The sequence below is a fragment of the Jaculus jaculus genome, chromosome 13 (genome assembly GCF_020740685.1).
Source record: "Jaculus jaculus isolate mJacJac1 chromosome 13, mJacJac1.mat.Y.cur, whole genome shotgun sequence".
NCBI lineage: Eukaryota > Metazoa > Chordata > Mammalia > Rodentia > Dipodidae > Jaculus > Jaculus jaculus.
This window is the reverse complement of record NC_059114.1, coordinates 46,945,704-46,964,684: the sequence shown is the minus strand read 5'-3', so window position 1 is coordinate 46,964,684 and position 18,981 is coordinate 46,945,704. Positions and strand designations below refer to the sequence as shown.

Here is an 18,981-nt window from a genome sequence, read left to right as displayed (position 1 = left end):
TTTTTTAATATTTCATTTTTTATTTTTATTTATTTAGAGAGAGATAGAAATAGGCAGGTATAGAGAGAATGGACATGCCAGGGCCTCCAGCCACTGCAAACAAACTACAAAATGCATGCATCCCCTTGTGTATCTAGTTTACGTGGGTCCTGGGGAGTTGAACCTGGGTCCTTTGGCTTTGCAGGCAAGTGTCTTGACCACTAAACCATCCTTCCAGCCCATTTTTATGTACTCTTGGTAAAAGGAGGACACAAATACAGGGTGTGCTTGCCCATGCCTTTAATCTCTTCTGGAGACTGCTGCTATAAAATACATCTGGAATGCTTTTTAAAAACTTTTATACCTCCAGGCATAGTGGCTTGTGCCTATAATCCCAGTATTCAGGAAGCAGAGGGAGGAAGCCAGCCTGAGCTACAGAGTGAGTTCCAGGTCACCCTGAGTTACAGTGATATTTTACCTCTTACAAAGAAGACCTTGGTGTGGTTGCACACACTACAGAGTGAGATCCAGGACAGTCTGGGCCAGAGTGAGACCCTACCTCAAAGCAAACAAAAGAAAACACAAACTTAGATTTACATTCTTATTCATCTTTTTAAAAAATATTTTATTTATTTAAATATTAGAGAGAGAGGGAGAGAATGGGTGCACCAGGTCCTTCAGCCATTGCAAATGAACTCCAGATACGAGTTTCCCCTTGTGCATCTGGCTAACATGGGTCTTGGGGAATTGAACCTGGGTCCCTTGGCTTTTCAGGCAAATGCCTTAACCAATAAGCCTTCCCTTCAACCCTTCTTATTCACCTTTTTTCCCCCATATGTATATGTAGTATTTATTTTTAAATGTTTTATTTAGTTATTTCAAGAGAGAAAGGCAGGTAGAATGGGCATGGCAGGGCCTTCAGCACACGAACTCCAGACATGTTCCACCTTGTTCATCAGGCTTATGTGGGTTCTGGGGAATTGAACCTGGGTCCTTAGGCTTCATAGGCAAGCACTTTAAGCAATCCCCCAGCCCCTGTAATAGATTTTGATCATATTCACCACCACACCTTTCTTAGCTCATTCCCATTGAAGCCTTTCTTTCCAACAAGTCTCCATTCTTTTGTTTTGTTTTTTGTGGTAGGTTCTCCCTGTCGTCCAGGCTGGCCTGGAATTCACTATGTGGCCTCACTCATAGTGACCCTCCTACCTCTGCCTCCCAAATGCTGGGATTAAAGATGTGCACCACCATGCCTGCTGAGAATCAGTTTTCTAGGCATGTTTTTGTTTGTTTGGATTTTTTTTTTTTTTTTTTTTTTTTTTTTTTGAGGTAGGGTCTCACTCTAGCACAGGCTGACCTGGAATTCACTCTGTATTTTCGAACCCATGGCAATCCTCCTACCTCTGCCTCCCAAGTGCTGGGATTAAAGGTATACGCCACCATACCTGGCTGGATTTGTTTTTTTTTGAGGTGGTGGGGGTCTCACTTTAGCTCAAGTTGACCTGAAACTCATTCCATAGCCCAGGCTGGCTTCCTCCCTCAGTTACCTGAATGCTGGGATTATAGGTATGAACCACAATTTCTGGAGGTATGTGAATTTTCTGTAAAGCATTCTAGCAGTTGTATTATAGTCATTATGCTCTCAGGCATTTAGAAACTATCCTGCTGCTAAAGGACTATATGGATAACCCCTGAATTTACGTTCTATTATAGTTTTTGTTGCAATAAAAGTGACCCAGTTGAGTAATAGTATTATCTTAGAAGTCTGGGGCTAGGGCTGGAGAGTTAAAGCACTTGCCTGCAAAGCCAAAGTACTCAGGTTAAGCTCCCTAGGACCCATGTAAACCAGATGCCTAAGGAGGCACATGCATCTGGGGTTTGTTTGCAGTGGCTGGAAGCCCTGGCATGCCCATTGTGTGTCTCTACCTGTCTATTTCTCTCTCTCAAATAAAGAAAAATAAAATTTAAAAAAAAATGTCTGGGCCTGGAGAGATGGTATAGCAGTTAAAGGCACTTCCTAAAGCCAAAGGACCCATGTAAGCCAGATGTACAAAGTGGTACATGCCTCTGGAGTTTGAAAATAAAAACAAACAAAACACATCTGTATTTAAAAAGCCCGGCATGGGGAAAAAAAAAAAAAAAAGCCCGGCATGGTGGCACACACCTTTAGCTCCAACCCTGGGGGGCAGAGGTAGGATCACCATGAGGCTGCATAGTGAATTCCAGGTGAGCTAGAGTGAGACCTATTGGGGGGGGGGTCGTTCTGCCTGGCTGCTGGTGGCACCTGCCTTTAATCCCAGCTCTCAGGGAGACAGAGGAAGGATGACCACTGTGAGGCAAGTTTGACATTATATAGTGAATTCCAGGTCAGCCTGGCCTAAAGTGGAATCTACCTTGGGGGTGGAGGAAGTCTGTTGGGCTAAAGAGATGACTCATTGAGTAAAGGCACCTGTTTTCAAAGCATAATGGCCCAGGGGTTCAATTTCCCCATTACCCTGGTAAAGCCATGTGTGTAGAGTGGTGCAAGCATCTGGGGTTACTTTGCAGTGGCAAGAGGCCCACGGGTGCCTATTTTCTCTCTCCCCCCGCTTACAAATAAATAAAAATACTAATATATACACACACACACACACACACACACACACACATGTATGTGTGTGTGCATGTATATATATGATTAAATGAACTGGAGAGATGGCTTTAGCAGTTAAGGTTTGTGCTGCATACAAAGTCTATTGGAGCCAGGCATAGTGATGGAACACACCTTTAATCCCAACACTTGGGAGGCAGAGGTAGGAGGATCACGGTGAATTTGAGGCCACTATGAGACTCCATAGTTAATTCCAGGTCACCCTGGGCTAGAGACACCACCTTAAAAAAACAAAAAAACAAAACAAAACAAAATGTCTGTTGGGCCTAGGTATGATGACACACTCATTTGGGAAGCTGATGTAGAATTGATATGAGTTGGAGGACAGCCTGGACTATAGAGTGAGTTCCAGTTTAGCCCAGGCTAGAGTGGGGGTGTGGGGGGGGAATCTGGATATACTGTGTTAGCCACCCTGAGACTACATAGTGAATTCCAGGTCAGCCTGTGTTAGTCATGTCACAAATAATCCTGATTATTTTGAATAAAGTCCTTTATATCAGTCCATAACTCAGAAACTGGCTTGATTCAGACTATTTGAGCTTACTTTAATTCATTCTTAAACTTCTCTCTCTGCCCAAAACTGGAATTCTCCTGGGCACCGTGGTTCACACCTTTAATTGCAGAACTCAGAAGGCCAAAGTAGAAGGATCACTATGAATTCCAGGTCAGCCTGGTCTTCAGTGAAACCATACCAGGAAGAAAGTCAACAACAAAAAAAGAGGCAGCTTTTTGGACTGGAGAGATGGCTTAGTGGTTAAGCGCTTGCCTGTGAAGCCTAAGGACCCAGGTTCGAGGATTGATTCCCCAGGACCCACGTTAGCCAGATACACAAAGGGAGTGCATGTGTCTGGAATTCATTTGCACTGGCTGGAAGCCCTGGTGTGCCCATTCTCTTCCTCTCTCTCTCTCTCTCTCTCTCTCTCTCTCTCTCTCTCTCTCTCTCTCCCCCTCCCCCTCCCTACCTCTTTCTCTCTCTGTCTGTCACTCTCAAATAAATAAATAAAAATGAACAAAAAAATAAAAAATGGGGCAGCCTTTTAAATCATTCTGTTTTCCTCTTCCTTTGTGATGATAAAGCCCAGGCTCTGGAACATGCTAAGCATACATTTTTGTTAGCAAGCCAGTCTCAAAATTATATACTTTAAAGTTATAGGGAGAAGAGAAAATATATCCTGTCCAGGAATTTTTAAAAACATATTTATTTATGTATTTGAGAGAAAGAGGCAGAGAGAATGGGCACGCCAGGACCTCCAGCCACTGCAAATGAACTCCAGGTGCATGCCTTCCCTTAGCATCTGGCTTTCATGGGGCCTGGAGAGTTGAAGCCGAAGAATCCTTTGGCTTTGCAGGCACATGCCTTAACCACTAAGCTATCTCTCCAGCCTTTTTTTTTTTTAATTTATCTATTTGCAAGCAGAGAGCGAGGAGACAGAAAGAGAATGGACATACCAGAGCCTCTACAGCCACCACAAATGAACTCTAGACATGTGCCCCGTGTGTGTCTGGCTTACGTGGGTCCTGGGTATTCGAACCTGGGTCCTTTGGTTTTGCAGGCAAGTGCCTTAACAGCTAAGCCATCTCTCTAGTCTCCTTTGTTTTTTTAAGATAGGGTCTCACTGTAGCTCAGGCTGACCTGGAATTCACTATGTAGTCTCAGGGTGGCCTCAGACTCATGGCGATCCTCCAGTCTTTGCCTCCTGAGTGCTGGAATTAAAGGCGTGTACCACCACGCCCAGCCAAGTATATTTTTCTATATAAATTATGAAATAAATTAATTGCTCCAATATGTTATAATACTATGTTTTGGTCTCAAAGTAAAGTAATTGGTATTGGGATCAATTTCAGTGTTAAAACTTCCTTGTATACCTACATTTAAAATATTTTTATTTGCCAACAGAAAGGGGGAGAGAGGAGTGATGGGTGCACTAGGGCCTCTTGCCACTGCAAATGAACACCAGATGTATGCACCACTTTGTGCATCTGGCTTATAAGTGGATACTGGGAAGTTGAACCCGGGCTGTCAGGCTTTGCAAGCAAGCTCCTTTAACTGTACAGCCACATCTCCAGCCTTGTATACCAGCATTTAAACTCTATAATCTGTATTGGTATCTTTTTATCAACTTGTAACCCAAAATATGATAGAGGAAAATCTCTAGGTATTCTTCCCGTATATCAATATACATGCTTATGAAAGTAAACGTATAGAAACATAGAATCATTGGTACAAGTCTCTACAGTGCTTAGAAACTTCATTCCGTTCTTCCCTTTTTTAAAACTGATGTGAGAATGGAGGCTGAGAGGGTGATTTATCCAGTCTTATGGAGTAGGAAGAGCTGGCATTTGCATCTTTGGTGTTCTGGCTCTCCATGTGATTTTCCTGTTATATACAGTGCCTCCTGTGGGAATTAGAAGACAGTTGTAGAAAGAGAACTTGAAGTTTTCAGTAAAAGTAATTCATTAGCAATGCCCCAATTACTTCAGTCAAAATTTCAACATTGGAGCCAGGCACATCCCAGCATTCAGGAGGCAGAGGTAGGAAGATCGCCATGAGTTTGAGGCCACCCTGAGACTACATAGTGAATTCCAGGTCAGCCTGGGCTACAGTGAGACCCTATCGAGAAACCCCCTCCCCCCAAAAAATAAAAAAAAATTAAAATTTTCAACATTGCTGGGCATTCAAGAGTCTGAAGTAGGAGGATCTCTGTTGAGTTTGAGGTCAGCCTAGAGAGAGAGACCCTACCAGAAAAAAAAAAAAAAAAATTGAAATTAAAAAGTACATAGAATATAGCCAGGCATGGTGGCGCACGCCTTTAATCCCAGCATTACCCCAGGCAGGGGTAGGAGGATTGCCACCCTGAGCCTACATAGTAAATTCTAGGTCAGCCTGAGCTAGTGTAAGACCCTACCTCAAAAGACCCCCCCAAAAAAATCATTTTTCAACAACATTAATTTAACATGGTTATGTGGTATGGTTATAGACAGAATGCTTCTGAGTGTCTGCAGCCTTCTGTAATGAACTTGCTTTTTTTTTATGTACTTATTTTCCAGGTCAAGAGCAATCTGAACCCAAATGCAAAGGAGTTTGTTCCTGGGGTGAAGTACTAAAATATTTGAGTAGATGGGGCCCTCTTTTGGTGGATGTAGCACAATTTCCACACTGTGAAGGCAGTATTAGAAGACTTAACTTGTAAAAGCTCTCTCGTCACTGTGTTACACTTATGCATTGCCAAAGTTTTTGTTAGTCTTGCATGCTTAATAAAAGTGCTGAGACTGTTATTAAGTAAAAAGCTGTCAAACATTTACTGAAAGTAGAATTGGCCCCATGGCTTAATGTAAAGACAGCAAGGAAAGCCGCACCAGTCAAATTGTGACAAAATAACGAATTAAAAATCCTCCAAATTGTATTGAATTGTCTGTCTTTGAGGCTAAACTAAGTCCTTAAGATTAATCAACACTTTGTAAAACTAAGTTTAAATTAGGTTCTAATTGTTTAGCAGATTTCTCAGTTGGATTTGTCCTCATCAAAAATCTTTTTCTAGCCGGGCGTGGTGGTGTACACCTTTAATCCCAGCACTCAGGAGGCAGAGTAGGAGGATCACCATAAATTTGAGGCCACTCTGAGATTTACATAGTGAATTCCAGATTAGCCTGGGCTAAAGTGAGACCCTACCTCGAAAAAAGAAATTTTTTTCTGAACAGTCTGTTAATTTGAAACAATTCATTATAGCAAAGGTGTCTTTGGTGACTGAGGTTGCAAAGTGAAAATCAGATAAGAGCTAGGTTTTCTGGTGTGTTATGTTAGAAATAACTGAGTTGTCTCAGTATTAACACCTGAGGAAGTATGATTTGAGAATTGCTTTTTCTGAGGATTTGTTGCATCATATCATACCTGTGTGAAGTCTAATACAAGACCAACACCAGCCCATAATCCAATTGGAGTACTGAGGAGATTGTAACGTGATTTGAGTGGTGCTTTTCCTTGCTTTGTTAACCATCATGAAAATAGTCTGCAGCACAATTTTTCTTTTAACAAAGCTAGAACAGTTTTGGCTTCTTAAACTTCATATTTGGGTAGGTTAAGCTGCCATACATGTTCAGTGTGAATAGTGTTTAAGTTGAAAATATTGTAAAAAAATTATATTTTTTCAAAAATATTTAAAAAAATAAATAATAGTAGAACTGAGCTGATGCTTGTGTTTATTGGTGCTAGACTGCAGACTCCAGTGCTGATACTCGCTTTATTGGGGGCTCAGTACCTTAGGTGAAAGCAATTGGGGAAATGTGCTGAGAGGATTTGTTAGAATCCATACTAGCAAGGATGTTGCTGTCCATAATGCAGCAGTAGAATACTGTCCATTACCCTGTCCTTCCTTTTTGTTGCCTGAGATTGAAATGTCAGAGCAATAAAAGGTAGCCATGTTTGGCCTGAGGAGATGGCTTATCAGTTAAGGCTTTGATTCCCCAGTACCCAAATAAGCCAGGTGCACAAAGTGACGCATGCATCTGGAGTTTATTTGCAGAGGCTAGAGGCTCTGACATGTCTGTTCTCTCTCCATCTGCCCCTATCCTTCTCAGATAATTAAAAAATATATATCCTTTTTAAAACTATGGTAGAACACTTGCTTAACATGTTCAATGCCTTGGATGTTGCTTGAGTTTATTGGGTTGAAGAGGACCATGTAGTCATTAGTTATTTCTTTTCTTTTTATTATTTATTTATTTACTGGACAGAGAAAGAAGGAGTAAGAGAGAGAATGGGCACACCAGGTCCTCTAGCCACTGCAAAAGAACTCCAGATACTTGTCCCCTTGTGCATCTGGCTAACGTGGGTCCTGGGGAATTGAACCTGGGTCCTTTGGCAAATGCCTTAACTGCTAAGCCAGAGCTCCAGCCTGGCCTCTCACATCCTTCCTTGGTGCTAGGATAAAAGGTGTGCTGCTCTACCACACTCAACTAAGAGTCCCTTTTTTGGGGGCTATTGGCTTTTTTGAGGTAGGGTTTGGCCTGGAATTCACTATGTAGTCTCAGGCTGGCATTGAACTCACAGCAATGCTACTACCTCTGTCACCTGAGTGCTGGGATTGAAGGTGCGTACCACTACACCCAGCAAGAGGCTGGGGGCAGGGTTGGAGGGGGGTGGAGAACAGGGGCTGAGAGGAGATGCCTCAGTGGTTAAAAGTGCTTGATTGTAAGGCATGAACATCTGGGTTCAATTCCCTTGTATCTTAACATAAAGCCAGATACACAAAGTGGTACATGTGTCTGTGGAGTTCATTTGCAGTGGCAGGAGGCCCTAGTGTACCCATACTTACTCTCTCCCTCAACTCAAAAAAGCATATAAATATATATATACACACACATATATATGTATATCTTTTTAATTATTTGGAATATGTGTGCAAATGTTTATGTGCATTTGTATGGAGGTCAGAGGACAGCTTTTGGGTCAGTCTTCACCTTCTACCTTGTTTGAGGCTGGGTTCTTACATTTACTTCTTTGTTTGCTAGTCTCTAGGAAATTCTGCCTCCACCTCCTTTCTTGTGTAATGTCCACTGGGATCACAGAAAACCACCACATCTGAATTTGGGTACTCAAGAGCTGCTCAGAAGGCAGTTTAGCCACTGAACAATCTCTCTCAACTCCTTTATTTTTCCATTTATTTTTTTGTTTTGATTTGATTTGAAACAGGATCTTTGTTGCTCGGGTTGACCTTGAACTGACCACATACTCCTGTCTCAGCCTCCCAGATGCTAAGATTACAAGTAAGCCACCATACTGGCCAAGGTTCCTCTTTTAAAAAAATATACATATTTTTTCTTTCTGTTTTTTCGAGGTAGGGTCTCACTGTAGCCCAGGCTGACCTGGAATTCACTCTGTATTCTCAGGGTGACCTTGAACTCATGGCTATCCTCCTACCACTGCCTCCTGAGTGCTGGGATTAAAGGCATGCGCCACCATGCCTGGCTTAAAAAATATATTTTTTTATTTGTTAGAGGATGGGTGTGCCAGGGCCTCTAGCCAATACAAATGAGCTCCAAGCGCATGTGCATCTGGCTTACATGGGTTCTGGGGAATTGAGCTTAGGTCCTTAGACTTCACAGGCACCTTAACTGCTAAGCCCTCTCTCCATCCCAAGATTTCTTTTTTTAAACAGGTTTTTAAAGAAACTCTGAAAATAACAACCATGCTTCATTCTTTTCTTTCTGAAGCCATAACATAATTGAACCCCTTTGTTCTCTACCCTCTCTAATACTACCACAGATACCACAAGTGGCACACTCAGGCTAGCCTCAAACCTAGGATGCTCTTGGCTCTGCCTCCTATAAGCTGTTAGTATATGCATGGGCCCATCATGCCTGACTTTTGTTGGAACTTGCCTAATTTAAAGGAAAACCCACTTGAGCTGGGCATGGTGGCGCATGCCTTTAATCCCAGCATTGCACTTGAGGCACAGGTAGGAGGATCGCCAAGAGTTCGAGGCCACCCTGAGACTACATAGTGAATTCCAATCAGCCTGAGCTAGAGTGATACCTTACTACTTGACTGTTTAACCAGAGTCAAGCACCTGCATTCAAAGATAAGAGATGGAAGGATTCAGAACATCAGCTGCTCATATACTTCAAAGCTCTAGGGACAAATGATCACTTCCTTAGGGCTTTTCTCTCTCTTTATTAGAGACAGAGTGTGGGGCGGGGGGAGAATGGGCACACCAGGGCTTCTAACCATTGCAAATGAACTCCAGACCCATGGGTCACCATGTTCATCTATCTTACGTGGGACCAGGAGAATTGAACCTGGGTCCTTAGGCTTCGCAGCCAAGTGCCTTAACTGCTAAGCCATCTCCATTCCTTCTCTAGGGCTTTTGTTGGCATAGTTTTAGGGTAACTCAAGATGGTTTTAATTTTATGAGTACTGAAATTGAAGCAACAATGTATATAGGATTTTTCCTGTTAACTCTGTCCTTATTCTTAACCTTTTCTATGTCAGAAGCATTAACCATGACTATGAAATCCTGCACTTGAGACAGGCCAGGTAGAAATTTCTCTAGTTTCAGGGTGGCATTGGCTGCATATCAAGTAGAACAGCATATGTTACATAGCAAGATCCTGTCTCAAAAAGGGTGAGAGCTGGAGTGATGGCTTAGCAATTAAGACACTTGCCTGTGAAGCCTAAGGATTCAGGTTCGATTCTCCAAGTCCCATGTAAGCCAGATACACATGGTGGCACATGGGTCTGAAGTTTGTTTACAGTGGCTAGAGGCCCTGGCACACTTTTCTCCCTCCCTCTTTGTCTCCCAAATAAATAAAAATAAATCTTAAATGAATTCTTAAAAAAGGTGAGGGGAGCTGGATGTTGCGATTCATGCCTGTAACTTTAGCACTTGGGAAACTGATAGGATTTCTGTGAGTTGGAGGTGAGCCTGAGCTATATTGTGAGCTCTAGACCAGCCTAGGCTAGAGTAGACTATCTCAAAAAAACCAAAAAGGGGCTGGAGAGATGGCTTGAGCCATTCAGGCACTTGCTGGCAAAGCCAAAAAAGCAAGGTTTGATTCCCCAGGGTGCACATAAAACCATATGCACAAAGTAGCAAATGTATCTGGAGATCATATGTAGTGCCTAGAGGCCCTGGTTTGCCCATTCTTTCTCTCTGTGTGTCTGCCTCTTTCTCAAGTAAACAAAAAAAAAAAAATTTTTTTTTCTGGTTTTTCAAGGTAGGGTCTCATTCTAGCACAGGCTGACCTGAAATTCACTATTTAGTCTTAGGGTGGCCTTGAACTCTCGATGATCCTCCTATGTCTGCCTCTGGAATGTTGGAGTTTAAAAGTGTGCACCTCCATGCCCGGCTGTAAAGCAATGAACTGGAGGGATAGCTTAGCAGTTAAGGCATTTGCCTGCAAAACCAAAGGATCCAGGTTCAATTCCTCAGGACCCACGTTAGACATGCACAAGGGGGTGCACACGTCTGGAGTTCGTTGGCAGTGGCTGGAGGCCCTGGTCCATTCTCTCTCTCCCCCCACCTTCTCTGTCAAATAAATAAATAAAAATAAAATATTAAAAGAATAAAGCAAGGATTTAGCATACTGGAATTCAAGGATAAAGATTGCCCATGACTGCTTATATAGACTGTAGCTAGTCTATGTTCTGCCCCTATCTACAAGGATTATTACTATATACTAGTGGCACCCATCGGTTGGGCATTTCTGCCCTCTATAAAATGACATTCTATCCAGAATCCACATACATGAGGTTTCTGTTCCGTCCACCTTTCTCCTGAACATACCCAACTCACAAAACAAAAGCCAGATATACGTCTTACCTTTCTCTAGAGTAATTTTTTAGACCTTGGTGCACATAGATCCGGTTTCTGTAGTTTGTGGAGTGTTTTCTGGAACTGCAGGCTGATTTTTTGATCTTGTAGAAAATCCTCTGAAGACTGGGCAGATAGGAATGTATCTCAGAAAGGGAATCCTTTTTAGCACGCCCATCCCAAAGGGGAAATCATAGCTCTTCAGGCTAGCAGACGTCTCACTGTTGGCATGGGCCCCAGCTTTCCACTGTACCAGGCCTCTTTCCTCTGGGCTTCCTAGAAGAGGACAGTAAAGTAATTTACTAGGGCTCCCAACTCCGCTACCTCCCCTTCCCTTTCCCCTTCCCCTAGTCCTAAGACAGATTTTATAATCAAATGTCTTTAAATTTTAAATAGAGTTGTAGAGATGGCTTAGTGGTTAAGGCACTTGCTAACAAAGCCAAAGAATGCAGGTTCAATTTCCTGTACCCACATAAACCCAGATGCACAAAGCGGGACATGCTTTTGGAGTTTGTTTGCAGAGGCTGGACGCCTGGGTGTACCCAATTCTCTCTACTTACACACAGGTAAACATCAGCTTCTCTTGAAGCATGCTGACTGTCCTACGTTTGGGTTGTAGATAAGTGTAAGTGCAAGCCACAGCTGTTATCTCAGCTTGTGCGAAGTAGGTGCAGGGGGATGATGAGCTTGAGGCCAGTCTGAACTACATGGCAAGATCCTGCAGCTCCCCCACAAAAAAGAGGGGCTGAAGAGGTGGCTTAGCAATTAAGGTGCTTGCCTGCTAAACCTAAGTACCCAGGTATGACTTCCCAGAACCCACATAAGCTAGACACAAGGTCACACATGCGTACAGGATGACGCGTGTCTGGAGTTTGACAGCAGTGTATAGAAGCCCTGACATGCCAGTTCACTCCCTGTTACTTGCTGTCTCATTAAAAGGGGGGGAGGGCTGAAGAGATGACTTAGCCATGATGGTGTTTGCTTGCAAAGTCTAAGGACCCAGTTTCAATTCCCCAGTACTCATGTATGACAGATGCACAAAGTGACACATGCTCCCAGAGTTCGTTTGCTGTGGCTAGAGGCCCTGGTGCACCAATTCTCTTTCCCTCTCTATAAATGAAATATTTTAAAAAGAAATGCACAATGGCCATCTACAAGTTCAGGCGTGAGGAAAGCTGGGCTCTTCCGTGGTTGCAGACTAAAGTTCCGAGCTAGCCAGCCCTGAATCTGAATGCAGTTTATATACCTTCAGGCAAATTCATCTGTGCAGGTTGAAGACCATGTGACCTGACATCACTGGCAAGGATGGTTGCTTGTGCTCAGTTGGCTTGATGGGATGGGGGTGTAAGAGAGCCAGCCAGGCCGGGCGTGGTGGTGCACGCCTTTAATCCCAGCACTCGGGAGGCAGAGGTAGGAGGATCGCCGTGAGTTCAAGGCCACCCTGAGACTACAGAGTTAATTCCAGGTCAGCCTGGACCAGAGCGAGACCCTACCTCGAAAAACCAAAAAGAAAAAGAGCCAGCCAGGCCTTTCTACTTGATGTTAGTGACATCTGGGTAGCTTAGATTATTAGCTGCATGAATCAAGAAAAGCCTCTCAATGCATAGCTGCTCACCCCAAACCCTTCATCTCAAACTCCCTAAGGCCTTTGAAGCTATTTCACTTCTGTTTGTGTGCCATGGGTGGATCTTGCCCACAAACCAGCGCTGCCTTTTAATCTGTCCAGCTCTATATAAGCAAAGAATATGGGCTAGAGAGAAGCCTTAGTGATTAAGGAGCTTGCCTGTGAAGCTGAAGGACCCAGGTTCAATTCCCCAGTAACCACATAAACCAGATGCACATGGTGCCACATTTGTCTGGAGTTTGTAGTGGTGCTGCCATTCTTTCTCACAAAGTTAAAAAAGACCAGAATATCAGCCCAGTTGCTATAAAGAAATAGAAAAGTCTGAGCACCACCTTCTGGAGATGGGGAATTGGGGCAAGCACAAAACTCCAAGCACATGTGTGATGAGGGCCTGGGTGCACACCTTTAATCCCAGCAGGAGGATCACTGAGCTTGAGGTCAGCCTGAGACTACAGAGTGAGTTCCAGATCACCCTGAGCTAAAGTGAGACCCTACCTAAAAAAAAAAAAAAAGATGAAGAAAGGACTCCTAGGACCCAGAAATAATTTTCATGACCGCATGCTCTTTAAGACCTTGGAAGCATGTTAATGTCTTTTGTCTCTCTCCCCAGGCAACGGGCACTCCACATGTCTGTCTGTTCCTGCGACTCACTGTAGACCTTCATAGCTACGGCTCCTGTTTGGGAGTCATCTGTTGGGGTGCACAAGTTCAGTCTCGTTCAGTATTGCCCTCCCAAAGCTGAACCGTACCTGGCACTGTATTGTCCAGTATGAAAGCAAGGCACCCGCCCACGAACATCTCGGTCGTCAGCAGCACAGTCAGAATCTGGTCCACTTCAGGAATGCCTGTGGAACAGACCCAGAGTTAATGGCTGTAACGCTCCCTGCTCGTGCGAGCTGCTGACTTCTTACGCAGTCACAACCACTGAATGGTACAAGCTGACGTTTTGATTTTTGTTTCTTGAGGTAGGGTTTCACTCCAGCTCAGGCTGACCTGGGATTCAGTAGTAGTCTCAGGCTGGCCTCAAACTCAAGGCGATCCCCCTACCTCTAACTGGGATTAAAGGCATGTGCCACCATGCCCAGTTTAATGCTGACTTTTGAGCCTATCAGTAGGGTTCAGTCTCAGTTCTGCCAGCTGCTAGTTGTTGGCTTAGAACAAGTCACTTAGTGGCCCTGAGCCTTATGTTCCTCTGGGAAAAAATAGGATGATAATAGAATCTGTCTCATGAAGCTGTGAACATGCTACCATTCAGCATCTTAACTGGGTATAGTGATTCATGCCAGTAATCCTAGCATTTGGGAAGTGGAAGCAGGAGGATCAGAGGTTCAAGGATAGCCTTGGCTATATAGTGAGTTTGAAGATAGCCTGGGCTACTTAAGACCCCCCTTCCCCTGTCTCTCTCTCTCTCTCTGTATATTTATATATACACATATGTATGTATATGTATACATATATATATACACACATATATGTAAGTATGTATGTGTATGTTTAGAGGCTAATTAACCAGAGTAAAGAAGGGTATTAAGGCTTTACATGTGGAGCCTTTAAAGGAGGGGCTGTACTTGGAGGTTTTGTTTCTGTGCTGGGGACTGAACCCAGGCCCTCATCACACATGTGCTTGGAGTTTTGTGCTTGCCGCAATTCCCCATCTCCAGAAACAATACAGAAGAAGTACCTGTGTTGATGGCACCTGGGTTGGAATCCAAGTAATTAGGCAGTGTGAGTCCAAAGAACATGGAAAATCCCAGCACAAAGAGGTTGCGGGAGGAGTTCATGTCCACGAACTGCAGGTTTGATAGTCCCACAGCAGTGATCATGCCTGTGGGTGAGGAAGAGCTATAAAGGCACAGCCCAACTCGGTGTGTCCTACCACCGTCACTGGCCCTGCACCCCCAGGCCCATGCTCGGCACTTACCAAAGAGGGTACAGAACATCCCTCCCAGGATGGGGTCTGGAAGTGAGGCAAATAGAGCAGTCACCTTGCCAATGGTACCCAGGACCAGCATGATCCCTGCACCATACTGGACCACACGACGGCTGCCCACCTGCAGAAGCCAGGGGGTGGAGGGGAATGGGGTTGACCCAGAGGACTGGGGTCAGGCAAGCCGTAGAGCCTTAGGGTTAGTTCAAGGTGCAGGGCTTATTGTTAGAACTAGGCATAAATGGGTAGTCTCAGAGACAGGGTGGGACTAGGCCCAGGCCTGGACTGGGGCCTGCCACACATTGAACCCTCACGAGACTTTGTGTTGCTCAGGCTGGTGGCACAGCACCTTGGTAATCCCTAGGACGCCAATGTTGGGACTGGATGAGGTGGACCCATTTCCTGTGCCCAGCAGCCCTGCAATAATGCAGCAGATGCCTTCAGTGAAGATGCCCCTGTAAGGAAAGGTATGGGAAAAGGTCCTGTGCCAGCCCCTCACCAGTCTGTCCTGTCACCCTGGCTTGCTGCCTGCCCCTCTGGGATTGTGCAGGTTGCCACAGTCTGTAGTACTGCCCACTCTAAGCCAGTCTGGAAACCAGGAGCCCTGGTACCCAGTGCCCTAGCACTTACTTTCTTGGGCAATTCTGGGTTTCAGTTTCCTCATGTTTTTCATGAGGATATTAAGGGCAGATGGCTCACAGGATAGTTAACTGATGGTGTTAGAGAGTGCATGTCAAGCGCTGGAAATGGCTGTGGTTTACTGAGGACTCCATATCTCCTCAGTTATCCCCAGCAATCCCAATGATGAGTGTTCCCACCCCATTAACAAAGAAAACGAAGTATGAAAGTGAAAGTAACTTCCCCAAGCCCACAACCCTGTGACTACACCCCCATCCCTACATTTGCTTCCTAAGGGGTCAACATTGAAAACAGGTAGGTATACCTATTGATAGCATGTACTGGAGGGGGTGGTGCACCAGCCAGGCGGGCACAAGCGTAGTAGTCACCAATTGACTCTATAATGCCAGCCAGCGTGGCACTGAACATTCCCAGGACTGCCGCCACAGTCACTGTGGGCAGACCCCACTGACCTGGAATGGGGAAACAGGATGGATACAGTGAGGAGCCTGTGGTGCGTTGGTACTGGACAGGGGACTGCTTTAGGGGAAGTGGGGCTGGCTGGTGAGAGGCCTCGGGCTGGGACGGGAGCTGCACAGCTGTGGGAGCTTATTCAGGTCACTCAGAGGTTAGGACTAGAGGAAGGCTTACACAGCACAGTACAAATGCGGCCCATGCACTGTCAGCTCTGCTGGGGTCACCAGGAGTCTCACACGGGTGTCAGTTGGAAGCAGAGGGGCTCACATGGGCTTTCTTACAGGGGTAGGGGATGCGCATCCAGGGAGAGAGAGCCATGATGTCTCCACGTGCATCAGTCCGAGCCTGGAAGCCGTAGGCTGTGGGGTCTGCAGGCAGCACGTCTGTCAGGGTCAGCACATAGCAGAGCAGCCACACAGTCATGATGGCCAGCACGATCTGCAGCAGGTGGGGTGACGGGGAGCTGCAGGCACTGAAGTCTGTCTTGGTGCTGTGGCCCCACCGCCTGTGGGCCCTCTCTCCTTTTTATCTGGCTCTAGCTCCCACGCTATCCTTCCCCTGCCCTAGACCTAATACCCGCCGGCTCCTTACCGGAAACATCTTGAAGATCTGCATGCGGAAGAGAGTGAGGCCCTTGCCCCATCGGTAAATGGGCAGCAAGAAGGTGAGGTTGCGCAGGTACTGGGAGAAGAGGATGATCAGGAGAATGGAGCTGGGGGCAGAGAACACAGGAGGTAGCTGGGAGGCCAGGCTGGGGTTAGTAGCAAGAACTTTGAGGGGAGGACATAAAGGGGTTGGGGGCTGGGACTGGGTAGGGGTCAGGCCTGGCTAGTGTCTGCTCACCAAGCTGAGATTCCCCAGTGGGAACCAGCTCGGTCGCCAGCAGCTTGGAAAACAGAGAGGCCAATGAGGGAGACAGTGGGGGTGACAGTGAGAGGTCCAATGTAGCTGAGCAGAGCCCCAGGCAACCCCATCAGTCCAATTACCACCTCCACCATGCTGGACACCATGATTGCACCCTGGATCTAAAAAGACAAAGTTATAAGTCACCATGACCTGACCAATAGCAAAATGTAAGCTCCTCCACTGCCTCTTTGAACAGTGACTCTCATTTTCATTTAGCCCCACCTGGGCTCCTGGCATCCTCTTACCTCTCGAATCCGAGGATGCCAGATATGAGAGGTGTTCAGGGGCAGACTCCAATTACCATAGACCTCGTCTGGAGACAGGAAAGAAGAATGTCATGAGTACACACTGCTGTCCAGACTCCGGACAGTTGCCTTGGTCTTTCCCCTCTCCGCTAGCCCAGATAACAAAAATGAGCCCACCTTCTGGGGGGCATTTCCACCTGTCCAGGGCCAGGATAGCTTTGGCTGGAACCAAAAAGGCAAAGGCACTAGCCTGGAACAGTGGCAGCCTGGAGGGAGCAGACAGCAGCCACAGGGGACGGGAAGGACACACACGGGGGACAGAGGCGAGTCAGTAAGACCCCAGGAAGACTGGCCTTCAACCCACCGTCTCAATACAGTAATGAGCCATGTGCTCCAAAGTGACCTCCTCAACTCTGGCATCTGATCTCTGCTCACAATCTCCCATCCCTCTGCCAGTCAGGCCTAGGACTGTTCACAATGAATGAGGAGTTCCCCAGGCCTTCATAGGTGTGTAAACTCACCCATGCTGATCGTTGGCGGGGAGACGGAAGTACTGATCCTGAGCCTTCCGGTAGGGCTTGGGAAAAGCCAAGCTAGGGCACACTTCTGTAACCCTGCAGCCTCCTGGTTCTGAGGAACCCAGGGTAGGAGCCTGACTACCTAGCCCTAAGGCTTGCACTGGGGGTAGTATCAGCATATGGGGCAAAGCATGTCTTTATTGTCCCATAGAAACCCAAGAAGGTAAGGGGCTGGAGAGATGGCTCAGTGGTTAAGGGCGCTTGCTTGCCTGTAAAGCTCAAGGACCCAGCTTAGTAGCCACTAAGCCAGATACACAGTGATGCCTGCCATCTGGAGTTTGCAGTGGCAAGAGGCCCTGGGGTGCCCATTCTTTCCCTCTCTCAAGATACATTTTTTTAAAAGCCCAAGTAAGACCACCTGCTGTGCCACATGGCTCACCGGACAGCTGGCACAACGTGTGTGTACATACTCATGAGTTGAGGAGGGGCAGCTCACCGTATGCCCACTGTGGTCTGGATGAGAGTGGTGATACCCACACAGGTGAAGATGGTGCCAATAAGCTGGCTGACCATGTGCTGATCGCGGCCCACACAAAGCGCCTCAGCCAGGAGGAAGGGCACAGCGATGGTGCCACTGAAGCATGTCAGATAATGCTGGAGTGGCGAGAGGAGAGAGAGCGCCCGTGGAGCTCACGTGCGCGCAGGGACAACCCAAGTTCCCACAACGGCCTCAGTGGACCGAATCACCGGCACTGAGATTCCTCGCAGGGATCCCAAGAGTAACTACTCGCCACTTAGGCCCGCAGTCTCCCCAGCAAGCTATTGTGTGGCTAGACCACCTCCCCGCCACAAGATCAGGATCCACAAGCCATCCAGTTGCTTCTGCCCCATTCTGCACCGCTGCTAGGTGACAGTCACTGCGCTGACCTCTGGCTGCTCTTTCTCTAACCTGAGAGGACCTTGTTGCCAGGGAGGATTCCTAGGGAATGCCCAGTGTGGGGGCGGGGAGGCCCACCTGGAAGCCCAGCAGGATGCACAGGTACCATGGCGGCACATCCTCGATCTTGTACAACATGTCAAATTTGGGCTCAGCGGGCAGGGTCAGGGACGTTTGTGGGTTCCTGGCGGAAGTCCCTGCTGAACCCAAGGACTGATGCTGGACAGGAGAAACAGAGTGGAGTGATGAAGGGACAAAGCCCTTGAGCCAGGCACCAGGAACTCCCAAACAGCTCAGTGAAGGAGGGCAGGGGTCCCTTCCCCAAGTCCATCCACCTGGTGGCTCCTAAAGCCCTGAGGCGCAGGGTTTGCTACTTAGAAAATGGGACCCAAATCAATAACAACGGATAAGCCCCTCAAGCCCCTCGATCCCACCTCTGCCCCCTGGAGGTCACTGAGGTTCTCACTGAGGAGGAAGGAGGCTGTTCTGACTCCCCAGCTCAAGTCAGTCAGTCTCAAAGCTGCAGGCTCCTCTATTTCCACCCATCCCCCAAGTGCCACGTTCACCTCGGGACTGTCATTTTTTTTTTAATCAAGTTCATCAGAACCTGTCTCTTCCTTCCCAGAAAGGACTTCACAGACCCCTCCAGCCCCCACCTGCCCCGCTCCCCTCATCCCTCATCACCTGTGTCTGACTCTCGGGATCCTCCTGGGCCCTCATCCTTGGGACACAGGTTTGAGGAGCTTCTGAGGAGAAGAGAATGACTTTACCAGGGCCAAGGAGGACTTTAC

General features: G+C 46.5%; 2 protein-coding genes across 2 annotated transcripts in view; one reads left to right on the top strand and one right to left on the bottom strand.

The window, feature by feature from the left end:
- The window catches only part of Paip2 (poly(A) binding protein interacting protein 2), a 16,172-nt gene extending 9,360 nt beyond the window's left edge, over positions 1-6,812 (top strand). Inside the window, exon 4 of the mRNA XM_004652442.2 lies at positions 5,678-6,812. Coding sequence (XP_004652499.1) covers positions 5,678-5,734 — 57 coding nt within the window. The 3' untranslated portion in view covers positions 5,735-6,812. The remainder of the gene's footprint in view (positions 1-5,677) is intronic.
- Positions 4,296-18,981, bottom strand: Slc23a1 (solute carrier family 23 member 1). The gene is made up of 15 exons (XM_004652440.2): positions 18,875-18,981; positions 18,269-18,409; positions 17,750-17,907; positions 16,913-17,001; positions 16,736-16,803; positions 16,428-16,609; positions 16,176-16,296; positions 15,866-16,022; positions 15,433-15,580; positions 14,839-14,944; positions 14,484-14,613; positions 14,244-14,387; positions 13,312-13,407; positions 10,948-11,214; positions 4,296-5,025 (listed from the first exon to the last, which is right to left on the bottom strand). The coding sequence occupies exons 1-14, from the start codon at positions 18,908-18,910 to the stop codon at positions 10,967-10,969; spliced, it is 1,824 nt and encodes a 607-aa protein (XP_004652497.1). The 5' UTR covers positions 18,911-18,981; the 3' UTR covers positions 4,296-5,025; positions 10,948-10,966.